This window comes from Drosophila kikkawai, chromosome X (assembly GCF_030179895.1).
Source record: "Drosophila kikkawai strain 14028-0561.14 chromosome X, DkikHiC1v2, whole genome shotgun sequence".
NCBI classification, from domain to species: Eukaryota; Metazoa; Arthropoda; class Insecta; order Diptera; family Drosophilidae; genus Drosophila; species Drosophila kikkawai.
Genome location: NC_091733.1, coordinates 18,994,214 through 19,020,509, shown reverse-complemented (window position 1 = coordinate 19,020,509; position 26,296 = coordinate 18,994,214). Strand labels below are relative to the sequence as shown.

General features: G+C 43.6%; 1 protein-coding gene across 5 annotated transcripts in view; it reads right to left on the bottom strand.

Moving 5' to 3' along the window:
• Positions 1-5,760: 5,760 nt before the first annotated feature.
• The window catches only part of dpr8 (defective proboscis extension response 8), a 133,980-nt gene continuing 113,444 nt past the window's right edge, over positions 5,761-26,296 (bottom strand). For all 5 annotated transcript variants that reach the window (XM_070288277.1, XM_070288279.1, XM_070288275.1 and 2 more), the window contains 4 exons: positions 20,142-20,352; positions 13,161-13,288; positions 12,210-12,378; positions 5,761-8,366 (listed from right to left, as the gene is read on the bottom strand). In XM_070288277.1, the coding sequence (XP_070144378.1) occupies positions 8,071-8,366; positions 12,210-12,378; positions 13,161-13,288; positions 20,142-20,352 (804 nt within the window). In that variant the 3' untranslated portion in view covers positions 5,761-8,070. The remainder of the gene's footprint in view (positions 8,367-12,209; positions 12,379-13,160; positions 13,289-20,141; positions 20,353-26,296) is intronic.

The window sequence follows — 26,296 nt, the reverse complement described above, 5'->3', positions numbered from 1 at the left end:
TAATATAAAGTTATGTATTTCATTGTTTTTATTTAGGTTCATTAACAAAGAATAAAATAAAGTATTTTAAAATTAAAATGTTGCTTGTTGTGTTCGTTGCTGTTGTTGTAAAAGTAGCCGGCAGATTTGACTGGCGGTGCTCTCTCCTTATCCCTGATTCCTGATCCCTGTTCCTCCGTTCCCATCCCTTATCCACCATCCTTTTGCGTGTGTCGTTGGTCCTTTCTCTTGGTTCTTGGCCGGGATGGGTGTCAGCTCTACTGATACTGATGACTAGGAGCGATGGCGATGGCAATGACGATGGAAAGTCTGTAATTGAACAGAGAAAAATAGCAAAAAAAACTAAAAAAGGCATAACTCTGTCAAAAATGCCTTAATTTGCATTCGGAAAGCGGTGTTATGTTAGTTTTTATAAGGTTAACAAATCTGCATACTTAGTTAGAAATTGAAAATTTTATCAAATTTTGAGAATTTCAATGATGTAACCCCTTATAAAATTTTGAAAAAAATGATCAAAAATTTTTTTTTGCCAGACATGGCCAGAAAGATGCGCCTGTTAATGCTGATCAAGAATATATATGGTTTATGGGGTCGGAAACGTCTCCTTCACTGCGTTGCAAACTTCTGACTGAAATTATAATACCCTGCAAGGGTATAATAAAAATAAAGAAGCAAAAGAACAACGACGGGGAAGCGCGCCTGAAAATTGTGTTGATTTTTCAGCATTTTTGTTGGCCCCGGCACGGACTCGGGTCTGTTTACACGGCGTATACGTAATGCGTATACACAAGGCGAATATGAGCAGTGGCCGCGAGTACGGCATGCGTTTGCTATTGGCCCAGCACTTGGGCCTGGATGTATGCAGCCCCCATTTGTGGCCATTTCAATCACTTTGAAATCGAAATCAAAATCGGAATCGGAATCAATTCCAGATCGCAGGGAATCCGGGACTAGATCGCCTTCCCAGCTCATTCTGGGGGGAGAAAGTGGGTAGAAGGCGACCCTAATTACAGTTAATTGGTGCCTGCTGGGGGAAGAATCTGAGGGGACTTTCACGGCTGATGGGCGATGCTTATACGCACTGCGCGACAGGGCAAAAATACACAATTTTCCACTTTGTACTAATCAAGAACTCATTATCCTTCATTATGCTTTTCAAGTTGCCGTGTTGGCGACATCCTGCGACCGTCTCCTGCGACCCGCTCCCTTCTCCCGCATTCTGCTGTCGCCAGAGCAGCTGCAATTGCAATGCGTCGACGCCGGAGATGGAGAAGCACTGAGAGAAAGACTAAATCTTCTATAACTAAAATCGTATATTTTTAAGAGCTGTTTGAGTAGAGCCTTACATGTAAAAAGGATCTACCTATTGTTGAGTCTTGTATGTAAGTCATACTTTTATATTGGTTTATTTAAAAGAGACTTACTATCTCCTTTTCTCTCCGTGTGGCACCCCCTTCTATATTATCCGTTAGCTGGCTCCACGAGAGCCATCATTCATGTGGTCGGTCTGCTTTGGTTTGCCCTGCCCGGGTCCGCTTTGCTCAGCGAAAAAGGGAACCCGCAACTGCTGAGCTTAAATTATGCACAATTTTATAAATGCCACGGCAAATGTCGACACAAATACACTCGGGAGGGGAACGGGGAACTGCAAGCTGGAATGGTATGCGGGATCAAAGGATCAGGACACACATGAGCACTTAGCCGGGACGTGACTGCGGTCAGCATAAATAACAGGTCAAGGCGCTGCCTGGCCCAAGAACAAGGAGATGAATGCAGAGTCCTTCCGATTCCTTTGGAGCCTTTGAATCAGGCACCGCGACCAAGAGGGAAGATGTATTTTTCCATTTTAAAAGGGTTCCAGAGATTTCTCTTAAAAAAAATCATGTTTATTTCAAGTCAAAGTTGGTCTGAAAAATACAAAGGATATTCGTACCAATTAAAGGAAACATTTTTATTAATAATTACCAATTTCCTCATGCATCTTTCTGGCTGAAACTCAGCCTAGTCGACGCCAAGTAACTGGGCCGATACACACAGCTTAATGTGCCCTTAATGAACGCACGCCAAATGGCCAGCTCGAAGAAGAAAAAGGAGCATTGAAAGCTCGGCAGGACACCATCGGAGGGAACAACATGGAAAGCGCTAATAAAGTGCACTTGTCGCCGCCGCACCAAAGGCGAAGACCATCAACTAATGGCCGTTGGCCAGCAGTCCGACTCGGCCTAGCCCTGGTCCTTCTTCTGGCCAGGAGAGGGCCAGGGCGTGACTGTGACTGGAGTAGCCTTGTTTACTACTTGCCATAACAAGGACACAGGAGGGGGTCGTCGTCCTCGTCGGGGGGCGTTTCTAATTTCAGTCTGTGGCGCATAAATCTTGGCTCCTGACACGGAGAGAGCTCTCTTCCCCTGGCCACCCGCTGCAGTCGGTTAAAATTATTGTTATTGCTGCGCGAGTGTTTGTTAAAATTTTTGCAATTAAGTTTCCCCCTTTTTATCCCTCCCTTTTACTTGTCGTTGAGTGACCTTTTAGCAGAACGGCTGGCCCGTGACCTTTGGCCAAAGGCGGGTGGGTGGGTGGTGCTGAGGAGTACAGGTGAGCATTCAGCGCTGCCTGTTTAATGACTCCACGTAGTCGCATGTGTGAAGTGTGCGGCGTGGCACACTTCATTAAATGCGCATATAATTTGCGAGTCTCCCCGAGCTTCGAACCCTCTTTTAATTGCCCCAAAGCGGCGGGCCAAGGGTCAGGGGTCGCAGCTGGCAGCGAGGGCACCGTGGAGCAGGAACAGAAGTTCAAGTAAAGGCACTGAGGCGGAAGAGCTAACTCGTTATCTAGTATACTGAATATTCAGGGAAAGTCTCGGCTATCGATACAGCATACTAAAAGCTAATGAGCAGCAGAAGCATTTCCATTTCTCTCTATTTAATTATGTGCTAGTTCACCCCTAAACCCACTGTAGTTATGCTGGCAAATTTCCCAAACTCAGCCCACTGTGCCCAGGACTGAGCTCTCCTTTCTAACATCATCCACCTTCTTGGCTTTCTAGACCATTTTCTTGTTTGTTTTATTGCAATTGCATTACAAAGTCGCAGCTGCCGACAGGTGCGGAGGCAGGTGGCAAAGGGATGGCCCCGAAATGTTATTCATAGCTGAAGCGGAACGAACGCTTATTACACCTTTTAATTGGGAATTTATGGCAGGCCAGAGAGAAGGGAAGAGCGGTTAATTTACAGCTTTGTATGCCTTGAAGCACCACCTCGCCACGGTCTACGGTCAATTTATGTCGCCCACCCTGCGACCTTGAGGGATAAGCAAATAATCCCCTTATAATTAGCAGCAAACAGGAGGGGCAAAAACGTTGACAACAATAGTCCGCCAAGTGGTTAATGTTGAGCAAATTATTAAATTTTTGGACCCACTCCTTGGAGGGTGCACTGCGAGAAAGTGGGTTAAAATATAGTATATATATTCTTGAAGTGAATTTTTCTGGTTTTCTGGCTAAGTTCTCTTGCTTTCTTCTTTATACTTTTTATACCAAAACAGCTCAAAAATATCTCTCATTATTATTAAATATTTATTTTTTCTCAGTGTTGTTTTAGAGGGGGCGTGGCCAAGGTCTCTGGACCTAGTCGGACCATAATAAGATTAAGCAGGCAAGCGGCGTGTTAATTTATGGCCAACAAATATGCTCGACAAAACGTTTAAGCAAACCGACTTGCCCCGGGCCCCGGCCTTGCCCCCCGTCCCCCGTCCCCCAACCGCCAAAAGTCAAGGCTGACTGCCCTTGGTGGGTGGCAGGTGGCCGTACTCGCTTAGGCTCGCTTAAAAAGTTGTAAAATTTGTTAAAATACTTGAACGCGTCGAATAAAGAAAGCATGCGAAAAATTAAACGAGCGTAAATAATATAAAAGCAACGACAAATGGACAAGGCAATGGGGGTGGGTTTTTTTTGAGGGGATCCTAGGGGGGCTCAGGGGGCTAAGAACACCCAAAAGGCAGTGTAGTGTGTGGCCACACAGATAGCAGCTGCACGGGCCAAGTTTAGAGGCCGGAAAGAAGGTCGGCGGCCCCAGAAAGATTACGCGAGAAATAAAATGTTGAAGGCTCAGTTGGGACGGGGGAAAAGGGATCTGGTTGGGATGATAATTATTTTTAAAATTATACAATATACTACATAAAACAGAAGAAGCTTGTGGCAAGGACTCTGCTTGATTCTCCCTTTAATTATTAACTTTTTTCAACCAATTCAATCTACATGGCCAATCACCGTTTCTCGATTAATTCCCAATTAAGTTTTTGGCGGGGATTCCCTTTGGAGTCCTGCGCAATCAGATGGCACTCAGCCAGCGCCGAGTGCAATCAAAATGAGACGCACAAAGCCAGAGCCGCATTATCCGATGTCCCTGACATTGTTTGGACGGATTTCCTGCGCCCGTTAAGGTCCTTAATGAAAACTGTCAGACAATGACAGCGATTGCAATCGTCCAGCAAGCCGGCCCCGCCCTGTGCAATCATCCGATCGGGGATATTGTTATTAATATTTCATATATGTAAGCGGACTCATTATGAAAACATTTTATAAAATTTCGATTAAATTCGCCCAATAAAATAACGTTCAAATAATTAAGTTAATATGCCCAGACAGCGGCAAGACAACGCGGCGGGGGTCATATTTATTGGTTATTTACGGCCATTTGCATTTACATCGATTCCCAGGACCTGGTCCAGCCAAGGCGGCTACTTTCAGGTTCCTTCGCCCGCATGCATTATGTAAATTAATTTAAATGCGAAAAAACAATGCAGACGAGAGAGAAAGGCTGACAGTCTGAAATTAAATTAAATAAAACATTCGGAGAGAGAGTGTGTGGGGTCATCCATCGATAGATTGTCTTGTGTATTCAAATTTAATTACAATATAAATCAAAAGCCGTACAAAAGGATGTAACCAAGGTCTAAACCTGCTCCTCGCTGAAACCCAGAGTCACTTTGGTGGCATTTTCCACACCTGCAATAACTTAATTGCCTAGTTGACATCATTTTATGCAAAAACGATCCACATGCACTTTTAATTGCACATCATCAACAGCTCGATGGTTGAAAAAAGCGCCGCATAAATTATATATATTTCTCATATTTTTTCCACACCAGCTACTCTGCACTCTAATTCCGGCGAATTCATTTGGATGTGTCAACAAATTTGTGCGAGCTATCAAATTAAAGGCGGTTGGAATTTCCAATTCAAAAAAAGGCGACCACAGTGACACCTGGGCAGGTGGAATAATGGGGAAAAACTAGAGAGGAGAGCCAGAGTGGTAGAGGTGGAACAAAATAAAGCTTAAAATGAGTCGGGAATATACTTACCAGGGCACTAATTTAAAGTTAAAATGAATAAATTATGAACAAAAGTTGTCATATGAGTTTGGACCTCCTCAAAAGTAATTTTAGAAATTATTAAAAGCTTAAAATGAGTCAGGAATATACTTACCAGGACTTAAAAAACACTCTTTTAAAGTTAAAATCAATAAGTTCTGAATAAAAGTCGTGATATGAGCTTGAAGCTCCTCAAAAAGTAATTTTAAAAATTATTTATTTAAAATTAAGGCTAAGCTTACTCTGATATTCCTCTTTTTCTGTAAATAGAAAATTCAGATACTCCCCAAGTATCCCTTGTACTCACGCTGCCATCTCTATTTCAAATAAAATATACAGCATTTTGAGTTTTAATTTTTTTTTACACCTTTATTGAATTCATATTTTGTTTTTTTTTCTGTTTGAATCTCTCGTTTTTCGGTTCAAATTGCCTGTTTCTGACTGGGAGTGTGTGTCGTGTGTGTGTGATATTCGCACAGTTTTTGGTAATTACCTTCGTTAATTTCCTTAAACCTATGCAATTTAATCCGTAATTTTTGTTCCACACGATGGTAGGTTTCCGTTCTTTTAGCCCGTGTTTCTTTTTATCGTATTAATAGTTTCTTTTCTTTTTTATGTTTTTTATGAAGTTGCAATTGTTCAAAGTGTTTGTTCGTTGGCCTCCAATTAGGGCAACGCTCATTATTTTCCATGGAATTCATCATTTCAATTCATTTTTCTTATTTAACCACATTAAAATTGTTTGCATTTGTCGACATTGTTTATGCCTAAAATGGTATTTAACATATTTGCTTTAAAATTGTTTTTTTTTTTTATTTTGTTGCCCTTCTGTTTACGTTTTCCTATAATTAACTCTACTGCAAAAACAACCGAGTAAAAAACTGTGGGAAGGGGGTTAAAAAACAAACGAGGGGCGAACTCATCAAATAATATACACATTTCGAAACGAATACAAATACCATAAGTGGGCCAACACATCTTTAATTATCGCTTATCATTTACATATTTATATCGGTTTGTTAATTACAATATACTATATATATTCATAGGTTTTGCTTCTGTAACATGGACTTTATTTCACCTTACTTTATATATATAGAAATTGTTGTCTGCTCTGTCCGAAGAATGTTTTGGTTTCGGTTTCGGTTTCGGTTCGACATTGAATTGCATTCAATTGCTATAAACACTCAGACACCCCTCCAAGTTCTGCTTAGACTAGTGCTGGTGAGTAGATGGAGGGGAGGAAATCGATTTCTGATACAGACACTTGTACAAATGCATTGACTGGGACCCCTACCCCTTCTCCAAGGGGCCTAGTGGACAATGGATACTGATATATTGATCATTGGGGAGAGCCTCGCATTCTTTGATTTTTGGTCTTTGGTTTCGGGGACTTTTTAATTCAATCACATTTATAAAATATACCCTCTCCCGTCGCTACCTTCATAGTTATGCATACTAAGAGTACCGTCGAATATTATATTACGCTTAGTACAAAGAGAATCTAAGTGTGTTGGTTTTTTTTTTGTTTTTCTTAGAGCGAAATCGAATGTGAGTCGGGCTGGGGATGGGACAGGGTTAGACCCTTCTCTGGGGTGGGATCGCGGATCTGCTGATTCTGGTTCTGATTATTCAATATCTTCTTCTTTTGTGGGGGGGACAGTTAGAGAGTATAGAGAAGTAGAGAGAGAGAGAGAGAGAGCGATAGATAGAAAGAGAGACACTTACTTACTGAAGTCGAATTAGTAATACGCTGCTTCGGATACTGGTTAGCTATCAATGTCGATATCTTGCTTCGGTTTTGTTCCGTCAAACATACAACAATAAGTAATATCGCTTAGCCCTAAACACACGAAAGGCCCTATATACTTGGGCAGAGATTATTCTGATCTGATCTAAGTACTTATGGAGAGAGCCATAATAAAAAAAAAAACAAAAAAAACATGTACATAGGCTAATTTGCTTATATTTACACACATTTAAGTCAACAATCAATCGTTAATCCTATCTTTCTCCGGATCCGTCCGTTTTAGCTACTCCTCCGCCTCTCCTGCCCTCCTGCCCTCCTGCCCTCCATTTCCCTCCTTACATTTTACTATAGTCTTGAACTTACGCTAGTTACACATTAATAAAAAAAAAAACACACTCCGACTTGCCCCACATCTCGAGGGACTTTGCATCAAAAGTTCTGCTTCTGCTCCTGCTCCTGTTTATTTATAATATGTTTAGACACCTATATGTAGCTTATCCTTGTACTAAAGAATGTTCGAGTGTCTGTGTGTGAGTTGGAAAGTTGGAAACAAACGAGAATACTTGAAGTAGATGAATTATTACACTCGACGTTTGCCATTACCAGTCAGCCGTCGATGGAAGCAAAGTCTTGTCCGGGGGCTCTATTTACAGGGTGTGTCCGTGTCTGTCCGTGTCCTTATGTGGGGCTGCTGTGACCTCTCCAGGGTCCTTCCGTCCGAATCCATAGCTACGTTCGTTAGTTTATAGAAAAAATCCCATCCTCGGACCAAGTCGGTCTACTTAATTTAGTGATAAAAGGATAAGCTCCTCCCCGATCGTGGTCAGACCGAAAACGAGGCAACCGAAGGGGGTCGGGGATCAGATCGTGATGGGAGCCGAAAGAGAGCAGCGAACCTAAAATGCTCTTCCTGTTGGCAACTCGGCGCGGTTTCGCTCTCCGCCACGGAACTATGTCCCAGGCAACGGGCTCCTCCTTCCCCCGAATCCGAATCCTAATCCCAGTCGCTGCTCCAGGTTCATCTCCAGATTCCGCTTGCCTGGTCCTGCTGCCGTGTCCGTGTCCTTGATGCGAGTGCGGGGTTGGTGGTGGGCGGCGGCACTGCCAGAGCATCTGGCGGTCAACTGGAACAGCAGCATTGTGCCGCTCGAGAGCAACGCCAGCGAGAGCCAGGCCGAGGGCCGTAGAGCACCTGCCTTCCCGGTGGGCTCTGTGTTGCCGGTGTGCATGGCCGCCGGATGCTCACCTGTAAGGTAAGAGAAAGCGAGAGTGTTAGTAGAAGATTAAGGTCTCGGGATCAAGGCACGAACAGCAAAAGATGAGCTCCATCTAGAGTTTTCTTGGGAAAAGCATGCACTCACATCCTAGATAAATCAGTTGCCCAATAAAATATTCCTTTGACTGTTTCCAAGGACCCTTTTCCATCCCCAATATCCCCTAGAAATATTCTAGGACACTAGTTTAAGGACTAACGTTCAAAGTTCAACAAAACCCGACTCCAATTGTTGCAAAAAACTGAATTGACTGGGCGGCCAAGGACCGATAAAAAGGCAAACGGCAAGTTAATTTGGCACACTGCATTACTGTCTTGCAGATCCACCAAGGCACAGGGACTTGGGGCGGAGGATGGACTGGCTCTTACTGCCTGCTGCTGCCAGCCAGCCAGCCGACAGCTGACAGCCGACGCCTGGCAAATCCAGAAGCTTTATTGCCTATTAACTTAATTGCAGGCAATAAAAATGCTCCCTTCAAACAGAAGCTACATTCCTGCAGCTGGCATCTATGGAGATATGAGTTCTTGAATAAATTGTATTCCGCGAACTCTTGGTTTTTAAATCAGAAAGGAAAGCCATTACACGGGGCAATTATGAATATCTCCTAGCAGGTGTAACACTGCGAAACACGTGTGGAAATCGCGTGAAACCACTTCCTTGAACAAGTTCTGGCCATAACAGGAGCAGCATTCAAAAGAGCTGGCCAACTATACTTGGGGAAACTTGAGTGCTGAGAGCCATAAATTTCGGCATGAAATGCGACTGCCTCTGCTCCTCCTCCTGCTCCCGCTTGATGGGGCTTCAATTATCATGCATCGTTCGTCCTTTACGATTTCTTTGATGCCCGTCATGAGCTTTTACTTAATAACAAGCCAGTGTGCGTTGGCACTGTGGTGCTAATACACCTAATAAAAACCACTCTCTCCCTCGAATGCTGATTATCGAAGGCATATATAGTGTGCCCCTCGTAAATCGGAAAAATAGCAAACAAGATCAGGCCGAACATAAAATCCTGGGATGCTATTATTATAATTACTGGCGAATGCAGAACGAGAAGTGAAGCACAAGTATCTGCGACTTGACAAAGTTGCAAAGCGGAGCAAATGAATCCTGAATGTCACTTATGACAGTCGCCCCGTTGGGCCCTTCGAGGCTCCTTGGGAGGCGCTCCTAATTGGATTGGGGGTCGGATTGTGTGTGCTCGACCAGGACTTGGTTCAATTAATGAAAATGACTTTGATGTGCCCTGCCACCGAGTCGACTTCTGGCCGTGTGGCTAGGTGTAATGATCGCCTCAAATGGCCAGACGTCCACAAAACAGTAACAGCCAGGACCAAAAACAAATAAGTATAAGCGGCTTTGTTTCAGCTTTGATGCTGCTGGGGCGGTATTATAAATAATGCAACAGTCGAATGAGTACACTGAGAGATAAGCAGGGGTGGCTAGCTGATGGTGATGGATCTCAACCAGACTAAACTATAAAGCTTTAAGTTTAATTTGAGGAACTTTACTGGAGAAATGATTTCTTATTCATTAAATTTGAGTGTATTTCTTTCAGTGCACTCCCTTCTCCGACAACAATCACCTCAGAACCAGAGCTGGTCTCTGATTCCAGAGACTGATGACAATGAAGTGGCATCCAAAATCGAGAAACGAGGAAAGCCAAGGACTGAATTCGAGACACGCTTCCGTTGAAAATTCAATTAAATGCTGAATGCACCAGTTGCCCTTTGATTTGGCCAATCGGCGTGTTAGTTCTATGCGATAGCGAAATTATTACAGGCACTGAAATCAGCCGAAAGTCACACGAAATTTTCTGTAAATGTCACTAAGCACGATTTTACGCTCAAATGCCAAGTTAAACTAATTCTATATTGTTCCAGAGTCTCTCTGGAATATACAACTTCAAAGGCAACGAACTCAAGGCGGCATGAAATAGGACTCAGGACTCAGACTGACTTGGGTAATGACACAAAAACCAAAAAAGTAGGAAATGGAAGTGCTGCCGTCCAGCTGAAAGCTCATTTACAGCCTTAGGTATGCTTCGTTAATTAGTCCTGTTGCCAATGGTGTTTTGAATAATAAATTGTTAAGTATTCTCTTAAATATAAATATTTAAGTTAATTATAAAAAATATAAAAAACAACACCGATTTTCTGCTAAAATTGTTTCCTTTTCTTGAGTTATTTTTTTCCAGTGTTTGTCAGATATTTTTATTAAATAAACTACTTGACAGGGGGTGTGGGTATCTCCCCCAACCCTGACACTCCCCCCCTAAGCCACCCTATAAGCCCCCTTTTGGGGAATCGAACTCTGGCCCTGTGGCACTTTTGCCCGCAACGCTGAGCGCAAACAACTTGTGTTAATTACTTAAGTTTCAGCAGTTGTTCCACTTAACAAGTTGCTTCTTCTACACTGTCAGCTGCTATATGGCTGGCACTGTACGGCTATATAGCCACTGCTCTTGTCCTAGCCCTAGTTGTTGTTATTTTAGTCTAATTCCACGACGCAGTTGTATTTGTTGTAGCGTGCCGCTTACACGCCAAAGTCATTTGCGCTCAAGTTGTTAAACTTTTTGCTTTGTAAGCGCTTTTTTCCGGCCTCAGCGGAAGCGGCGAACGACGGGCGGAAAAGGCAGAAGGCGGAAAAGGCGGAAGGCGGAGGGCAGGCGGTAGGGGGGGGAGTGGGAAGAAAAGCCGGAGCAGAAATCTTCCGGCGAACTTGGCCCGGGCGAAAAGTGAGAGGCGTCTGCGGCATAAGCGAGTCAAAACTTGCGCAAATGTTGATGCCCAAAGTTTTTCCTCAACTAATTTCTTTGAAGGCGGAAATTCGAGATATTGGCTAATACTAAGCAACAAATTGAGCAGATCCAAGCGGCAGAGCCAAATAAATTATACGTTTTTTTTTTGTCGAGGACTGGCCCCCATGAATATGCTTCAGATAAATCAAGGGATTGCAAGTCATGAGCTTTGTTATAGGAAAATGGAATGTTTGAGTAATATTTATGGAAGTAAAATCATGAAAACTGATTGATTTTAAGTCTTGATAGCCTTATTGAAACATACAATTTGTACAATAACCCTTTATGCTTGATTTGAATTAAATTTCTTTTGTTTAAATTAATTTTTTTTGCAGCAAAGTTCTTGATTTCCCTTCAAACCTTTCATTTACATTGCTCATACGCACCGTTGCCGGTTAATTGCTGGTCGCCCCTGGCTATTTTCCTTGCACCACCCCCTGGAAAGTTTCCAGGCCACTTAAAAGCCTCCCCCCTGCCTCTATAACTTTCCCTTCCACCTCCCAGCGCTATCACTAGGAGCTTTTAGAAAAAGTTGTCGTCAATCACTGGACGCGCTCGTCTGTCAAATAAAGCCAAACAAGCTTAGTTGACTTTTGGGCGCCGCACATTTGTCTTCCTGTTCCAGGACATCTCAGCCCCCAAGTGACCCGCTTGCTGCTTCGGCCTTTAGCTACTACACTGAGGGAAAAGTGTGAACTGTAAACAAACCTATAACAAAAGTATAACAATTCAAAACAAGTACTTATTTCAAAATCAAAACCCGAAAGTTTTTTTCGAACTAAAAAAATATATAAAATAATTATCCACATCTACTATATTTTTTAATATAAAAAGCAGTTCCTCAAGTATAATAAATAATAAATACCCAAAAATTATTAAGTTATAAAATTCAACTCGAAATCAATTTATTTCAGTGCATTCAGCCACCCCACACAAACCTAAAAACGTGCCCAACGAGGCGACAACACTCATATTTAGGGAATGTAGGAGGCGCTTTGCATACCGGGCTACTCACCATCGACGATGTGCACGCGCACCGTGGCGGGATTGGCGTTGGAGGGGGTGCATGTGTAGACACCCGAGTCCTGGGCTATGGCCTTCTGCACCAGGAGCCGGCTGGTGGTCAGCACACCTTTCTCGGTGACTAATGATATGCCGCCGCGAGGTGAATCGAAATTTATGATCTGAAATAAATAACGGTGAACACAAGCAGCTTAGTGCCAGGACACAACTTTTTTTTTCGGTCGGTCAGGATTCTGGGAGTATGATAGTTAAATTTTTATTAATGACAGCATGTTAGTCACGGACTCTGACTCTGACTCTGACTCTGGCTGGGCAGCTTAGTTTCCTTATTTTGCCAGGAATTTAAATATAGAAACTCTTGACACTTGGCACAATGAAAGCACAGGATACACACAGGATACTTGTATTGTTATTTTTAAAAGCTTAACAAAATGTTCTTAAATCGAACTATTTTTAAATGATTTTAAGTAGTATATTCACTTAGTATTTATCCGAGATAATCTTTAATTAAACCAAAGTCTACCTAGTAAATACCCTAGACTCACTCCTAAAGCATGTCTTGTCTCAGGTAAGAGAACCGTAAATAGATATACCACCTGTCGATCCGAATTCAATTAAAGTTAAAGCCAAATGTCAGATTGTGACAGTTTACGGAGCAAGCAATTACGAAAATGTATGAACAAAGACTGCCCTCCTCTCAAGGGTAGTTCTTAGTTTGTACTTTTGCACACAATATAATCGCTGGCATTATGGAAGGAACCCTTGTCAGGCGTAATTATTGATGCGGCTATCCAGACCACATTATATAGCTTCTCATTGGGTCTGTGCGGGTATATATATTAGTCAGACAGAGTCGGGCACATGTCAAGTGGTTGTTCGTTGCGGTTTCGCGGTGTTTCTTTGGTTTCTTTGGCATTTCCTTTCCTTTTCCTTTTCAACTCACCTGACGCTCGTGGGACCAGATGACGGTGGGCGGCGGCTCCGGGGCGAACTTCACAATGCAGGTCAGATTGATGGTGGATCCACGGTTGATGTGCAGCTCGCCGCCGCCAACGATTTCGGTGACGGGCTCTGGAAGGACACAAGGAAAGGACGAAGGCTGGTTTGAGTACGGCAAAAGCCAAAATCATTGCATAAGCTGCGGTACACACACAAAAAAGGCGCATAAAACATTTTGAAAGCTCATTTCAGTTAAGCCCAACCAACAATAAAAGTAAAAAACAAAGCGAACACTGGGATAGAGGGGGAGGGGAATGGAGATGGAGGGCAAAGGGCCAAGGACACTCAGAGTCGTCCTGAGCCTGTTTAAGCAAATTTATCTACCGTTGCGTTAAATTGTTTTCTTTCCTGCTGCGTAACCAGAGCGTATGTACTATAGTAACCCTCGGAGTGCCCCCGAAGACCCCAGGAAACCCCCATCAACCCGTCAGGCCCACCAGGAGAGTGAGTGTGTGTATTTGATATTTCCACGTTTGTTTACTTTCTTATTCAACGTAAAATAAAGAAAGCGCTGCGGCTGAAGAATAAGGATGGCAAAAAGCGATGCAGAGAGAGGCCGGGGGACTGGGGGGGGGAACAACGAAAATCTCAAATTCAAATGCTAGGCCAAAGTCAACAACAAATTGTGTCATTAGTTCAAGGACATTGATTGAAATGTCGGTTGGCCGTAACTAAAATTGGAAATTTTCAACATTACCGCTGCCCCCGCAGACACTTGGACGGACACTTGGCTTTCTCCTTGTTGTGGGAAAGTAACCAGAGACTGAGAGAAAAGCTTGATCTTAAGGGATATATAAAATATATATAGAAATACAATAAAAAAAGGATATCGGAACTAAATGTATAAATTGTCTAAGCTTAGCTTGAATTATAAATTAAATTGCAAGTAAGTGTAAACCTCAGATTCCTTAGCAAATCATAAGTTTAAATTACTTTCTTGCTCTTCCAAATTCCTACCAAATGCAAAGTAACCAATTTCTGACCGTGTCTTTGCCTTCTGTGCTCTTGTTCAATGCTAATAAATTGGGATTTCTTTGCTATGGCCTTCCGCCTTCCGCCCTCCGACCCCCTTGTGCTCCTCCTTTCTTCTTCTTGGCTCCAAAGCCCACGCTCAGCCATTTTGTGGAAGAAGCAAAATGGCTGCTTTAGCGCTTCCGCTTCTTCAACAACTTTCGTCAGTTTAAGACTTTCATCTGTGGGAAGTGAGTGTGCGCTGTGTGCGCTGTGTGTGTGTGTGTGTGTGTGTGCGGTGTCTGGGTGTGTCTCTGAAACTGCAGTTACTGTAGTCGGCTAACGGTAATGTGCTCTCATGGCAGAAAACGCCGCTAAAGGTTAGTGAAAGTTATGTACTGGCAAATGGCTACCACTCGAAGGGATGCGGTGCGAGGGCGGGGGGCAGGGGGCTGGAGTCCTTCGGGTTATGCCCCATTTTCTTATGCAACCTACTCGTATCTCTCAATCTCCATTTGAAGTTCTTTATGCCTCGCAGTTATCTAGCCGCTCTCGCTCCGCCGGCTCTACGTGGCCCATTTGCCGCAGATTTGATCTCTGGCAACTCGGTCAACCTGATGTGCAATGGCGAATAATCTGGAACTGAACCTCTTCTCCAAAAAAGTTTTCCAGCTCATTTTTTGCACAGGGATTTCAAGGAAAGTGTCGTTTTTTGGAGAATAGTCGCAAGAAAGTATAAAGACATAAAGGAAACCCTGGCTAAAACTAATCAAGGAGCTGTATGTTTTTGCTAAAAATCTAACAATATAAATCTAAAGACTTGAAATATATATAATTTGCTTAGATATTTGGCATAACTGCTCACAGAATGTGGCCAACTAATATGACATAAATATTACGTATACGCCACCGGGGATCAGCTGGAAATCACGAAACGCCTTCAGGGTGGTCGCTGTGCGTGTGCGTGTGGACGCCGCATTTTGAAGATGAGAAATGAAGGAAGTTTATTATTTATGCCATTCATGCGACAGACCATTCAAATAACCCGCAGTCCCAGGAGGTACATATCTGTGACCTTTTTTCTGCCCCCCTCACTTTTAATTTGGCCAGGATACAGGGCATACAGTCGGGTCAGGCGCTCCTGGGAGCCTTCCTAGCCGATTATCTTGGCTGATTTTTAGTTTTATGTGCCTGGCCGACCCAATTACCCACCAAATCGGTCGGAGACGGATATTAACCCTATGGAGCTGTGACCAATTGCGTGAATACAGCAGCTTTAGTTTGCACTTGAAACAAATTAAAGGTCCCTGTTTAGAATGCTCTCTCTCAGTGATGTTATTTCAAACACCGCTTCGAGTGCGTGACTCAAAGGGAGTCTCTCGATAATCACCATAATTGGGAGCCGTCTCTGGGATGTGTAAGCGGCGCTTATGAATGATTCATGACTCCTTATCTCGGCATCGCCACTCCAGGACACCGCCTCGCACATTCCGTTTCAACTGGGCCTTATCGAATTAGTTGCTGCATTTGCGCCTTGCACTTTGATTAATCGCCATGTCAACATTTGAGCCTAATTTGCAACTTTTATGCCGGGCTTTCGAATGTGATTTATGGCCAAAGGACAGCCCCGAAACACACACACACACATACTACATATGTATGTGTGTATGGGGGATAATATCGTACAGAAACACACCGAAAACAACCCCCAGATGTAAATGCCGCAATGTGTTGCCGCCTTTGTGCTGTAAATCAAACAATAAATTTCAATAAAAATACAAATAAAAGCTATCAAACGTGTATATGTTCCCAAAAAAAAAAAAAAAAAGAAGGAATATAATCATTTACGAAGGCTGTTGCCGTCGCCTTTCCGCCCTTTTCGATTTTGGGTTGTTTACAAGCCGATTTTTAATAGGTCTAGGACTCCCTTAAAGAGTTTTTTATTTCCCGAATCCAATGTGACATTTGAGTACATATATATCATCCTTTGAGGGACATATGTCATTACGATCAGCAGAGACCTGGGCAGAAACACTCTAGGTGACTGGTTTTGTATGCTGACTGAAGGAAGCCTAAAACTATATTTTACATATATTAAATATAAATAATTATGGCTTTGTTTTGAAATTTAAATATACATATTATAAGGCTTTCTTAGCCTTAATTCCTTTAAAAATGCTACTAAATATACATTACTTTTTGTAAAATTAATCCCTGACTTACAAATTCCCAGAGTTTACTTAACAGAAACAAGCTATTCGTAATAATATTGCCCCGATAATCTCTATACTATTGTGTTTTGTTGTGTGTGTTTTTTATATGCTTTCTTTCCCGCCGTAAAGGTTAACATAATGCCACCTATAACATCACACAAGCACCCAGTTAAATGGTCTCCCTCTGCCTGCTTGCCTGCCTGCCTGCCTTCCAAAAACTGAAACTGAGAGCAAAGCTGAGGCTCGGGAATGGCAAAGGCTTACACGCTCATAAACCTTTATGCGTTTTCAATTGAATTGTCCCGAAGTTCAGGCCCAGGGACCAGGGACGACCTTCATCTTTTCGCTGGTTGTGGGCAATAAAATTTGTTGCCGTTGTCGCCATTGTTCTACGAGGCGCGATTTAATGATATCGTCAACGTACGTAGACACTTTTTCGGGAGACAAGGCAGACCATAATATACACACGAAGAACTTCTTCCTGAGAGCGAGCTCGTTCCCTTAAGAATAACTTTAAGCCATACGATTCCTGGGTTTATTTCTTAATTATAATCACTCTGTTTCGGTTTGTGACCTTTTAAGCCAATTAGTGGGCCCGCGGGGCGGGTTACTTTGAAGTTCTGGCCAATTGAAATGGCAAATCGGTCCCCCGGCCCGGGCGCAACAAGCGCCTCTCCGGCGGAATGGGGCGGAACAATGGGCCAGCAGGACAATGACGTGGCAGGATATGGTTCATGGCACGTACACGGTTCATCGATTCAATAGTTGATTGGGCGACGGCTTATGAACTTGCTGGCGACACACACGCATATATAAATGAGAATGCCAAATGCGAATGCCAAATGCGAGTGGCGGGTGGTGAAATCGACTTTTGACTCCGCCTGTCCGAGCGAACAATCGGGACAAAAGGCGGTGCAGTTCGGTCCGGTCCGGTCCGGTCCTGGCAAACAGCTTGCAGTTGACAGGATGCAAAGTCCGAATCTGTCAGCAGTGCATTATATATTCAATATGCACCGCAAACGCCCAAACACAATGCATATTATATGGCGCTGGACAGGTCGACGGTACTCAATTCGATTCGATTCGATTCGATTCGATGGGATTCGATGGGATTCGTGCGAGTAGCTGGCGGCAAAATCATTGCACATTTAATACTCATTGAGATCGTGAATTGTTTCGCAGTTTAAGCCTGTCCTTGTGTCGAGCCTAATATTTCCGTTGCCATTTCCCAGGACTTTCTCGCTAAGAGGATTTTGCAAAGCCTAAAACTAACAATAAACGAAAGTGTTGAGAGTGGAAATACGTATATCTTGCTGCCATAAATTTCTCAAATCCCATTCATATTTTTCCCTATGCTAAACCTTAAAGGGTCGCCAAGAGAAGGGCTTTAAGAGCAAGCTGCTCCTGCATATCCTCAGCGTATTGTGTCTATTAGTTGACGTCTGCCAGGACACTAACCCATTCCATCTGCCATCCTGCGTTCACACTAATATTCAATGCCTGGCTTGTCCAGGAAATTGACTTGAATTATTTGGCTTTCGGCATATCGCATGTCGCACCGCACAAAACCAATAACTTTTGCCGATTCCTGAAGGTCCTGCGCCACCCGATTTCATGGCTGTCGCCGTTGACAAATGCTGAAAACGAAAACGAAAACGAACCCTCCTCCTCGTCCTGCCATAGACGACAGACGAGCATACGGACGGACGCACTTTATTTGCTGGCATTTGGCAAAACAAGGACGACGATTGTTAACGTTTGCCCCTCGCTATTAACTAACACCACGAGCAGGAGCAGCAGGACGAGCGAGAGTTCAGAGGCACTCGAAAAAACTAAAGACTAAACTCTAAATATTACATTTCTATAGTAATCTTGTAAATGTTCTCAAACCTTTATTTCCAGTTGATTTATATTTCTCCAAAACCAAATTAAAATGTATTCTTCTTTAGCAAACATTAAATATTTTCTCTCAGTGCCTGAGTTCGAACCAAAAGCCAAAACCTGAATCCGAATTAGAATCAGAGTCTCAAACTGGGCAGGAAATTCGCCGGTTCTCAGACAAACAACCGCAAATGTATTTGTGCAGTTCCCCACGCCCCCAGGATGCCAGCTCCTTCACTAGTTCCCAGCTCTGGCCCTGCTCCTCGTGTCCTGTAACCCCTATCCGTGTCCATATCCATATCCACCGCCTCAACCACCCTCTCTATCCTGTACACAGTAGACACCCCACTCGAACCCCGGAGGCAAAGTGTTGAAAGTGGAATTATGTGTGTTTGTGTTGACATTATAATAATGGTTTGGTTTATGTTTATAGTCTGCCTCATGCAACCGTACACATGTTCGTCCTTTCGTCCTTCTTCTCCCTACTCCGATTCCGATTCTGATTCCGATTCCGAGACCCGCTCCCTACGCAACTTCTGCCCCCGAGTCCTCGTCTCTGACTCGGTGTGTGCGTCTGTGTGCTTTGCTTTCTATTCAAATATTGTGACAGTGTGAAAAATAAACAAATTTGCATTATTTATTTTCATATTTGTTTGCTGTTGGCCCTGGCCACGTCCCGTCTCCCGTGCGAGTGTGAGTGAGTGCTTTGCTACGCGTTTTCCCAAGCAGGCGTCGTCCGTAATTTTTCCAACAATTAATAAAATAAATTATGCATTGAAAAGCGTCGGCAGGGGACATTTTTATTTAAATATGATATCTTGAGAGGAGCAGGGGGAAAAATATAAATAAATATGAGTTGGGAAAGTTGAAAAAATGCGGGGACGACTCCAAATTTTGGTCTCTTGAGCCGGATACTTATGAGGCTTTCTTCCTGTAAAAAACTATTGGCAGGAAGATAGCCTTTATCCTTCTTGACACTTCTCCCAAGCTAACCGCAGCTGCGGCCTGGCCAAAGTAAATCTAAAATACGCAAAAGATTGTGTGTCGTGTCATTAGTTTGCGGCGCCTGAAAGAAGGCAACGCTTCCTGGCGCTGCCATTGCTTTTGCCGCATCTCCGAGTCGCCTAAGATGTGATTTATGAGCCGAGGCAGCCACTCCTCCGCCGCCTCAGTCCTGGATCTCAGATCATCATGTGGTGTGTTCTCGGAGGGAGGGAAGCACGAGGAACCAGGCACGGCGGCCTGTGAAAAGCCATAAAGTGCAAATGTTGCCCAGGGGAATCATCAAACAGCAAAAAGCTGCCATAAAACGACACAAACATGTGCGCAACACCAACGCGGCGTGGATGGAATGGGTGCGGGTGCGGATGCGGATGCGGATGGATGCGGATGTGGATGGGGATGGGAGGTGGCTGAAATGGAGACCCGGAAATAGATACGCCATCAAGTGGTCAACAGACGGAGCAGGACCAAGAGCAGGGCGCCTGCCGCCAGATTAGATATCAGTGTAAACATCAAAGTAGTTGGCAAATCACTCACACGTAGCCAACTAAAAGTTCCTGCTTCAGCTTCAGTTTCAGCGATGAACCGACCAAGGCGATCGGAGGGGAGGAGGGATGTCGTGTGCCCGGCATACAAATTGGCAGCGGAACGACTCGCTTTATTAACTCTGGGATTGGGGGTGTGTGTCTGTGCGGGAATTAATACCATAATGGGGACAGCTAAAAGGGATGCGACACACTGGCTTTCCTGAACGCCAACTGGGCTGGCAAGTCGTGTCGAAATACTTCTCGGCAATAAAACTTCCAGGACTGCCGCCTCTTATTAGATACTAGGTGCCAGGTGATACCCGATGCTCTGGAAAAGAAGGCTCTACTCACCCACAATGTTGAGATAGACGGAGTGACCGATCGGTGGCGTGGTCGATATCTGGCACTCGTAGATGCCAGAGTCCTTGCGCTGCGCATAGCGGATCCTTAGGGTCCAGTCCTCGGCGTGGGGCGAGTGCATGGCCTCAAAGCGCTGGTCAGAGGTGTACGTGTAGCGTCCCACTGTCAGCAGGTGTATGTCCCTATGCCGCACCCAAGACACCTGCGAAAGAGAGAGAGGGGAAGGAGCACTTAGTCGTGGTTCTACGTTAGGTGAGAAGCCCCAAAGTGAGGCCCCAACTGACTTTTGGGCTGCCTAATTGCGCGTTTACTCATCGATTTGACTCATCTGTGACTCGGTGAGGGTGTGTGTGTGTGGCTTGGGTGTGGCTGAGACCCGGCCTGTGGCTCGATTACGGAACACACAGCTCACACGCACAGGGGCAATTACAGCCGGAGACTGTCTGCCGTACAATACACAATTTAAATGGCAAATTGAAATCGAATGTGGCTGCAACACTGAGCGAAAACTAAAGCTTATGCAAATCCTAATTAAATTTAATCAGGAAAGAGCTGAAAAGTCTATAAAATAAAACCCAACTTAAAGCTTGCTTTTATTTTTCCCAATTTCCCCAACACTTTGCCACAATTTCTCCCCGTGCTACTGCCCAACTGCGACTAAGCCCATGGCAACTTTTTGCCTTTTGAGCGGCTGCCCCGCATTGGACCCGGCCAAAGGCACGATCTTTGAGCCAGGCCCTGCCACTCCACTGCTGGCCATGGCTCTTAACTGTTGGCCATAATTACGCGGCGCTTAATTCGCTGGCTGGCCCTGGGAGTGGAATGAGGGCACGCCCGTGACAAATCAACAAACGCATCGTATTTGGTGTCCGGGAAAAAGAATTCCGGGGTTTCGGCACGTTGACATCGCCGCCCGTGGTCTGCGGCAATGGCAACGCGAAACAATGCCCTGGTGCGGGCTGCCATTCAGGATTTGGGATTTTGGATTCGAATTCGGGTTGAGTATTCGAGTATTCAGGATTCCGAGTCCGACTCCCGGTCCCTTGGTTGGTGTTGACTGTGGACAGTGTCCCACTGCCCTCATATATGCGCAGGGGCGTCCTCTGCCGTCTGGGACTTTTCCATCTGGCCTGGCTTTTGCATGTTTAAATGCAAATTGGAATCGAACATTTCGGCTGATTGGCAAATGGAGCGTTGCCAGCAGACGTCTCCCACTACTAATCGCCCTTTTACCCGGCGCATTTTCAGATTTCCTGTAGGGATAGGCACACATAAACACTGGGCAAAAATAGACAAAAGACGAGCTTTTGACTATATGGTATGTTATGCATACCACTAACAGGAGGTATTATCTCAAAGGATTAAGGGTTTATTATTTTTATTAAAAATATTTTTCTATCTTGCTTTGGGTACCTGTAAAAGAAGGTAAACGTTAAGTAGAGTTGTAATCACAAACTTTGAAAATAAATGGACTTTTGGGAGAAGGAACTTGGCCAGATTGAATCGGCTGCTGCTCAACACAGTATAAGGAATCTAAGCTAGAGTGAATCGATGTGGGACAAAATGTTAATTGTTTAACTCTTATACCGTCAATGGCAACAAGCTAGAGTCTCTTTATTGATAGTCAATAATAAAATGCAGGATATATACCCTTACGGGGTATTATAAATTCAGCCTGAAGCTTGCAACGCAGCTTAAGCATTAACAGGAGAGACAAGGGTATATAAACTTTGGCTTCATTTCTTCTTAAAACAATACAGAATTACATATATTTATTTCGTATTCAAACCCATAAAGTATTCATTTCAGAGTTTGACCATCTCCCGAAGTTTTTTTAAACGTTATGTAATTCTATTACTACTATTATTATATAATTAACCACATCTAGCATCGAATTGTTTGCCAATTTGGAGCTCATTTAAGCCTATATATATGCATTATAATTACAAGTCTAGCTAATTTTGGCCAACATTGATTTCTTTTTTGTTATTTTATTTAGCACACCACAAAGGTAGAATTACACTCTAAAAAAACATCAATTTGGACTTTAATTTAGCAATATTTTAGCATCAACAGTAAGGGCATTCAAAGCTCGGTGCGCGACTCTAGATGGCAACTTAAATGTGTTTGGTTTAGTCATTACGCGCAGTCTGTAATTATTTCGTGTGGTTTTTTCACTGTTCATGAATTTGTTGTTTAATTTGCACCAATAAGCGAGTAGAGAAACTCCGCCCTCCCCGCGCCACACTCCTCCTCTGCTGCGAAGGCAATTAGATAATTACGACAACATTATTAGCAAATTAATTTTGATTTTATGCGGCGGATGCCAAACGCCATAAAGTGGGAAATGGGCGGAGGATTGCGCATTTTGCATTTCGTTCTTTTTGGGGGAAAAGGAAAGGAGAAATCCCCTTGATATTCCTCCCTCCTGTGTTTTGTGCAATTTCAAATTGCGCATTTCTCGTATGTTTCTTGTTAGTTTTGCAGCTGGTGTTGGCTTTTGGCCAAATCATTTGGCAAGGAAATGGGCAAGGATCCGGGTATATGGATATCCTTGGCCCATATCGCAGAGCCAAGATAAATTCTGGGCAATATAAATTAAATAACAGCCCCGAGAGTCCACCTAATGAGCCCCCCGCCCCAAAAGGAACGCCGTAACAAGCCGCTTTCAGTGCACAGTATTCACTTTTTGAGGTTTAAAGCGAAATCAAATTAAATTGAAATAAATACTCAATGGCAATTATTATTTTGGGGCAATCAAAGAATCAAAATACAAAGAAATTGAAGCCATAGGCGGGTCAGAGAATGTGTGTCTGTCTTCGTCAAGTTAAGGCTAAAGCTTGAGAGCCAATAAAAGACATTTTTATGAAATGCCAAGCCACATACGTACGTATGTAGTTGCCTGTAGCCGAGGGCAGCAACAAATTGCATTAGACCCACCTCATATTGTACCCGATTTAAGGCGCACGAATCCCACATGAAACGGCACTTGATGTGCCATCATCCAACTCGCAGACACTGACTCAGACCGACTCCGAGTGTAATTTGCGAAACACTCGCACACAATCGAAACAATGCCGGAGTCCTTGAGCTCGCCAAATATTGTTATGCATAAATTTGATTGCATTTTGATTTCAGTCGGATGCGTTCGAGAGCTCCAACCCAACGATCCAACGATCCAACGCTCCATCCCGCCATCCCGCCTTCCGCCCGAAAGCGATGCAATTTATGATGCTCCAAAAATGATTTCCTCCGCTCCGATTGCGGGAAAAATGAATGGAATGGCATGACTGGGACTGGGTCTGGGTCTGAGTCTGGCCCGGGATGAGCTCAAGTCCGGGCATCAGCGCCATTATTGTGTGCCATAATATTTCAATTCGGATGCCGATTCCGCTCGGCAGCTGCCACAACTCCAGGGCCAGTCCAAGGAGCAAGGGCCTTACAGCTGTTTCATTAATTTGAAATTCGTTTTATAATTAAACCCACATTGAAAGCAGTTCAGCCTTTACCTGAAAATTTATTCTCTCTTCTTTTTTGTTTATTTTTTTCGAGTGATCGAAGTGTATATAATATATACATTCAGCCCCGAGTTTTGGGCGGAAAAACAGTTGCCGTTTTCAGCTATTGCAAATATGCCTCGGGCTTTTTTGGCATCCGGATCCAGGGCTCCCTTCCGCACTTTTGTGTGCCAAAAGGGGCGTGGCAGGCGCAAGGCAGAATGCGAAATGAACAGAAATTATGAGTGCAGAATTTTCTAATTTAATGTGATTATTATTTGCACTATCTGGCGGGGCTCAGGACTCAATTTATTTACAGCCAGCATTTGGGGAGGTGTCATTAGGCAGGCAGAAGGCAAGAAGGACGATGCGAAAGGACCCTAAGGTTATTTAAAGTAAATTTAATAGTTAAAAGGTTCCTTTCAAATGTCCATCATCACAGCTTAGATTGTTTATGTCTTGCAAAATCCTAATGCAGCCCAACGCTGCCCGGCTTCCTGGTGCGACTCGTCATGAGTTGGGGAAAATTCCGCTTGTCAGGCGAAAGATTGGGAGTGGGAAAACAGCCACCCACCGCCCATAGTTAGTCCCCACTGGGGGCCCTGATTGGCACTTCATTTCGGCTGCAGTCGGACTCCCACTCAGTTGCCAGTTATCGCCAGGTAGTCCCAATCAGCAACCTCTCACGTGCACCAACAAAGGCAACAATAAACTTGGCAAACAACTCGGCAGCCAGCAGGGAAAACGTGGGTGTTGGGAAAGCTGGAGGAGAAACTGCGGGAAAGCGGGAAAGTGGGGCTCAGAGTGCGAGTGAAAAGCGGCAGCAGCTCCTTACATATTCAAAAGCAAGGACATCTCATAATTTGCGCTCGTTTCTATCGCCCAGCACGGTGCAATATAAACCAACTTAAAAATTTCACGCAGCGCAAACTTTAAGCTTCGCAGTCTCCCTCAAAAAAAAAAAAAAAAATGAAATAAAAAAAGACTCCTAGAATGCCCTGAAAAACACCACTAAAACCCCCGCAAACCCCCTCCTACAAAAAACATCATCCGGGGAGTAACAAAGTGTCGCCGGAGCAAAGAAAAACAAGCAACGGGAGAAGCTTCGTGGAAAAAACTTGTCAGCGCATCTTTTGGGACACATGAAGCACATGCCGCAGTCCCGATTCGACTGAAGAATTCCCCTAACCCCAGCCCCGGCGTCTTATCTCCTCCCAAGGACCTGCTCTGGCTGCTCCTCCTCATCCAGGCAATCGTCTGAAGGGCGGAATGCTGAACTCGCCATGGTGTCCCTGTTGCCCAGTGATATGTGTGTCTCCCAAAGAACTCAAAAGGCCAAGGTAGGGTTTAAGGCGAGGCACCGAGGTCTAAGATATCCTTACAGGATAATTAAGCATCAGGAAAATACAAAGAAAATCTGAAGGAAATAAAATTTGAATTAGAATTGAATTGGAATAAATATAAGCTAGTTAAAACTACAATTTGGAGATGAAAGTGTAAACACGAAAAATAAAGTATATACCCAAAACAATTTTATTTCGCAAGGATGTCTAGGCTCTTATCTGAACCTTAAAAAAATTTATAGAATATGTATTCAAGGACTCATACCCCCTGGTAGGGTACAAAAACACCAAGTAACTAGAGGAAAATTCCTTCGCCACAATACAGTCAAGTTACGGCGACTTTAGAGACGCCCCGAAAAGAGAAAAAAAAAAAAAGAAAAACCGAGTACAAGGACGAGCACAAGACGGACTGCGCTTTAGTTTCCCTTGTAATGCGATTTTCGCCGCTATTATTGGCATCTCCTCCTTGTTTTTCCCAGCTCTGCCTTAGTTACCCACAATTTTCGTTCATTTCGAGCAAGGTTGGAAAATGCAGAAACTGGGACTCGAAAGTTGCAAAACTTTTCGCCGAGTTGCAGTTGGCAAACAAAACTGCAAATTATCTCGACTTTAATTCAATCGTCAATCAATTGAAGAACTTGCTGCCAAATAGCAGCACAAATATTTCCAAATATTCTCAGATGGGAGTTTTTAAATCGAACTGCAAACTGATGTATATAGATGATAAAAGCCTTTACCTTTTAAGTTGGCTGGAATTTATGAAAAGTTTAAACTGAATCTTGTGTGTCTTAAGAATATTTTTACTCTGTAATTGATATTTTCTGGTTATTGGTTATTTTTAAATAATATGTTTACTTTGTAATTATAATTTTATGAATTGCTCATAGATCATAGATGAAGACCTTTCTTTTTGCTCCGCTTCAACTCTGCCAGGAAAGTTCAGGGACCCCTTTGTCCTGTGTCTGGGTTTGTCCTTATGCATATGTATTATTTCAAAGGGAAAAAATAATGACAGAGGAGCTGAGGGAACTTCAATTGAAGAACTAAAATGTTCCTACATTAATTATTTCAACTACAAAGCCTAGTGCTCCTTCTCCCTCAGTGTACGACTCGTGTCACCGCAGAACTACGCAGTAAAGCCCAAAGTTTGGCCACCATTTAAGCTAAAAAGTAAACCAATTGTTAGTTTTGATGGAATTTATTGGGTAAATATTTGCTAAGCCCAAGAAATGGCTTGTGAACATTTGTCGTTGTTTGGCTGATTTAAGATTAAAACTTTTCAAGGGCCAGCAGTCCACCCTCCTAG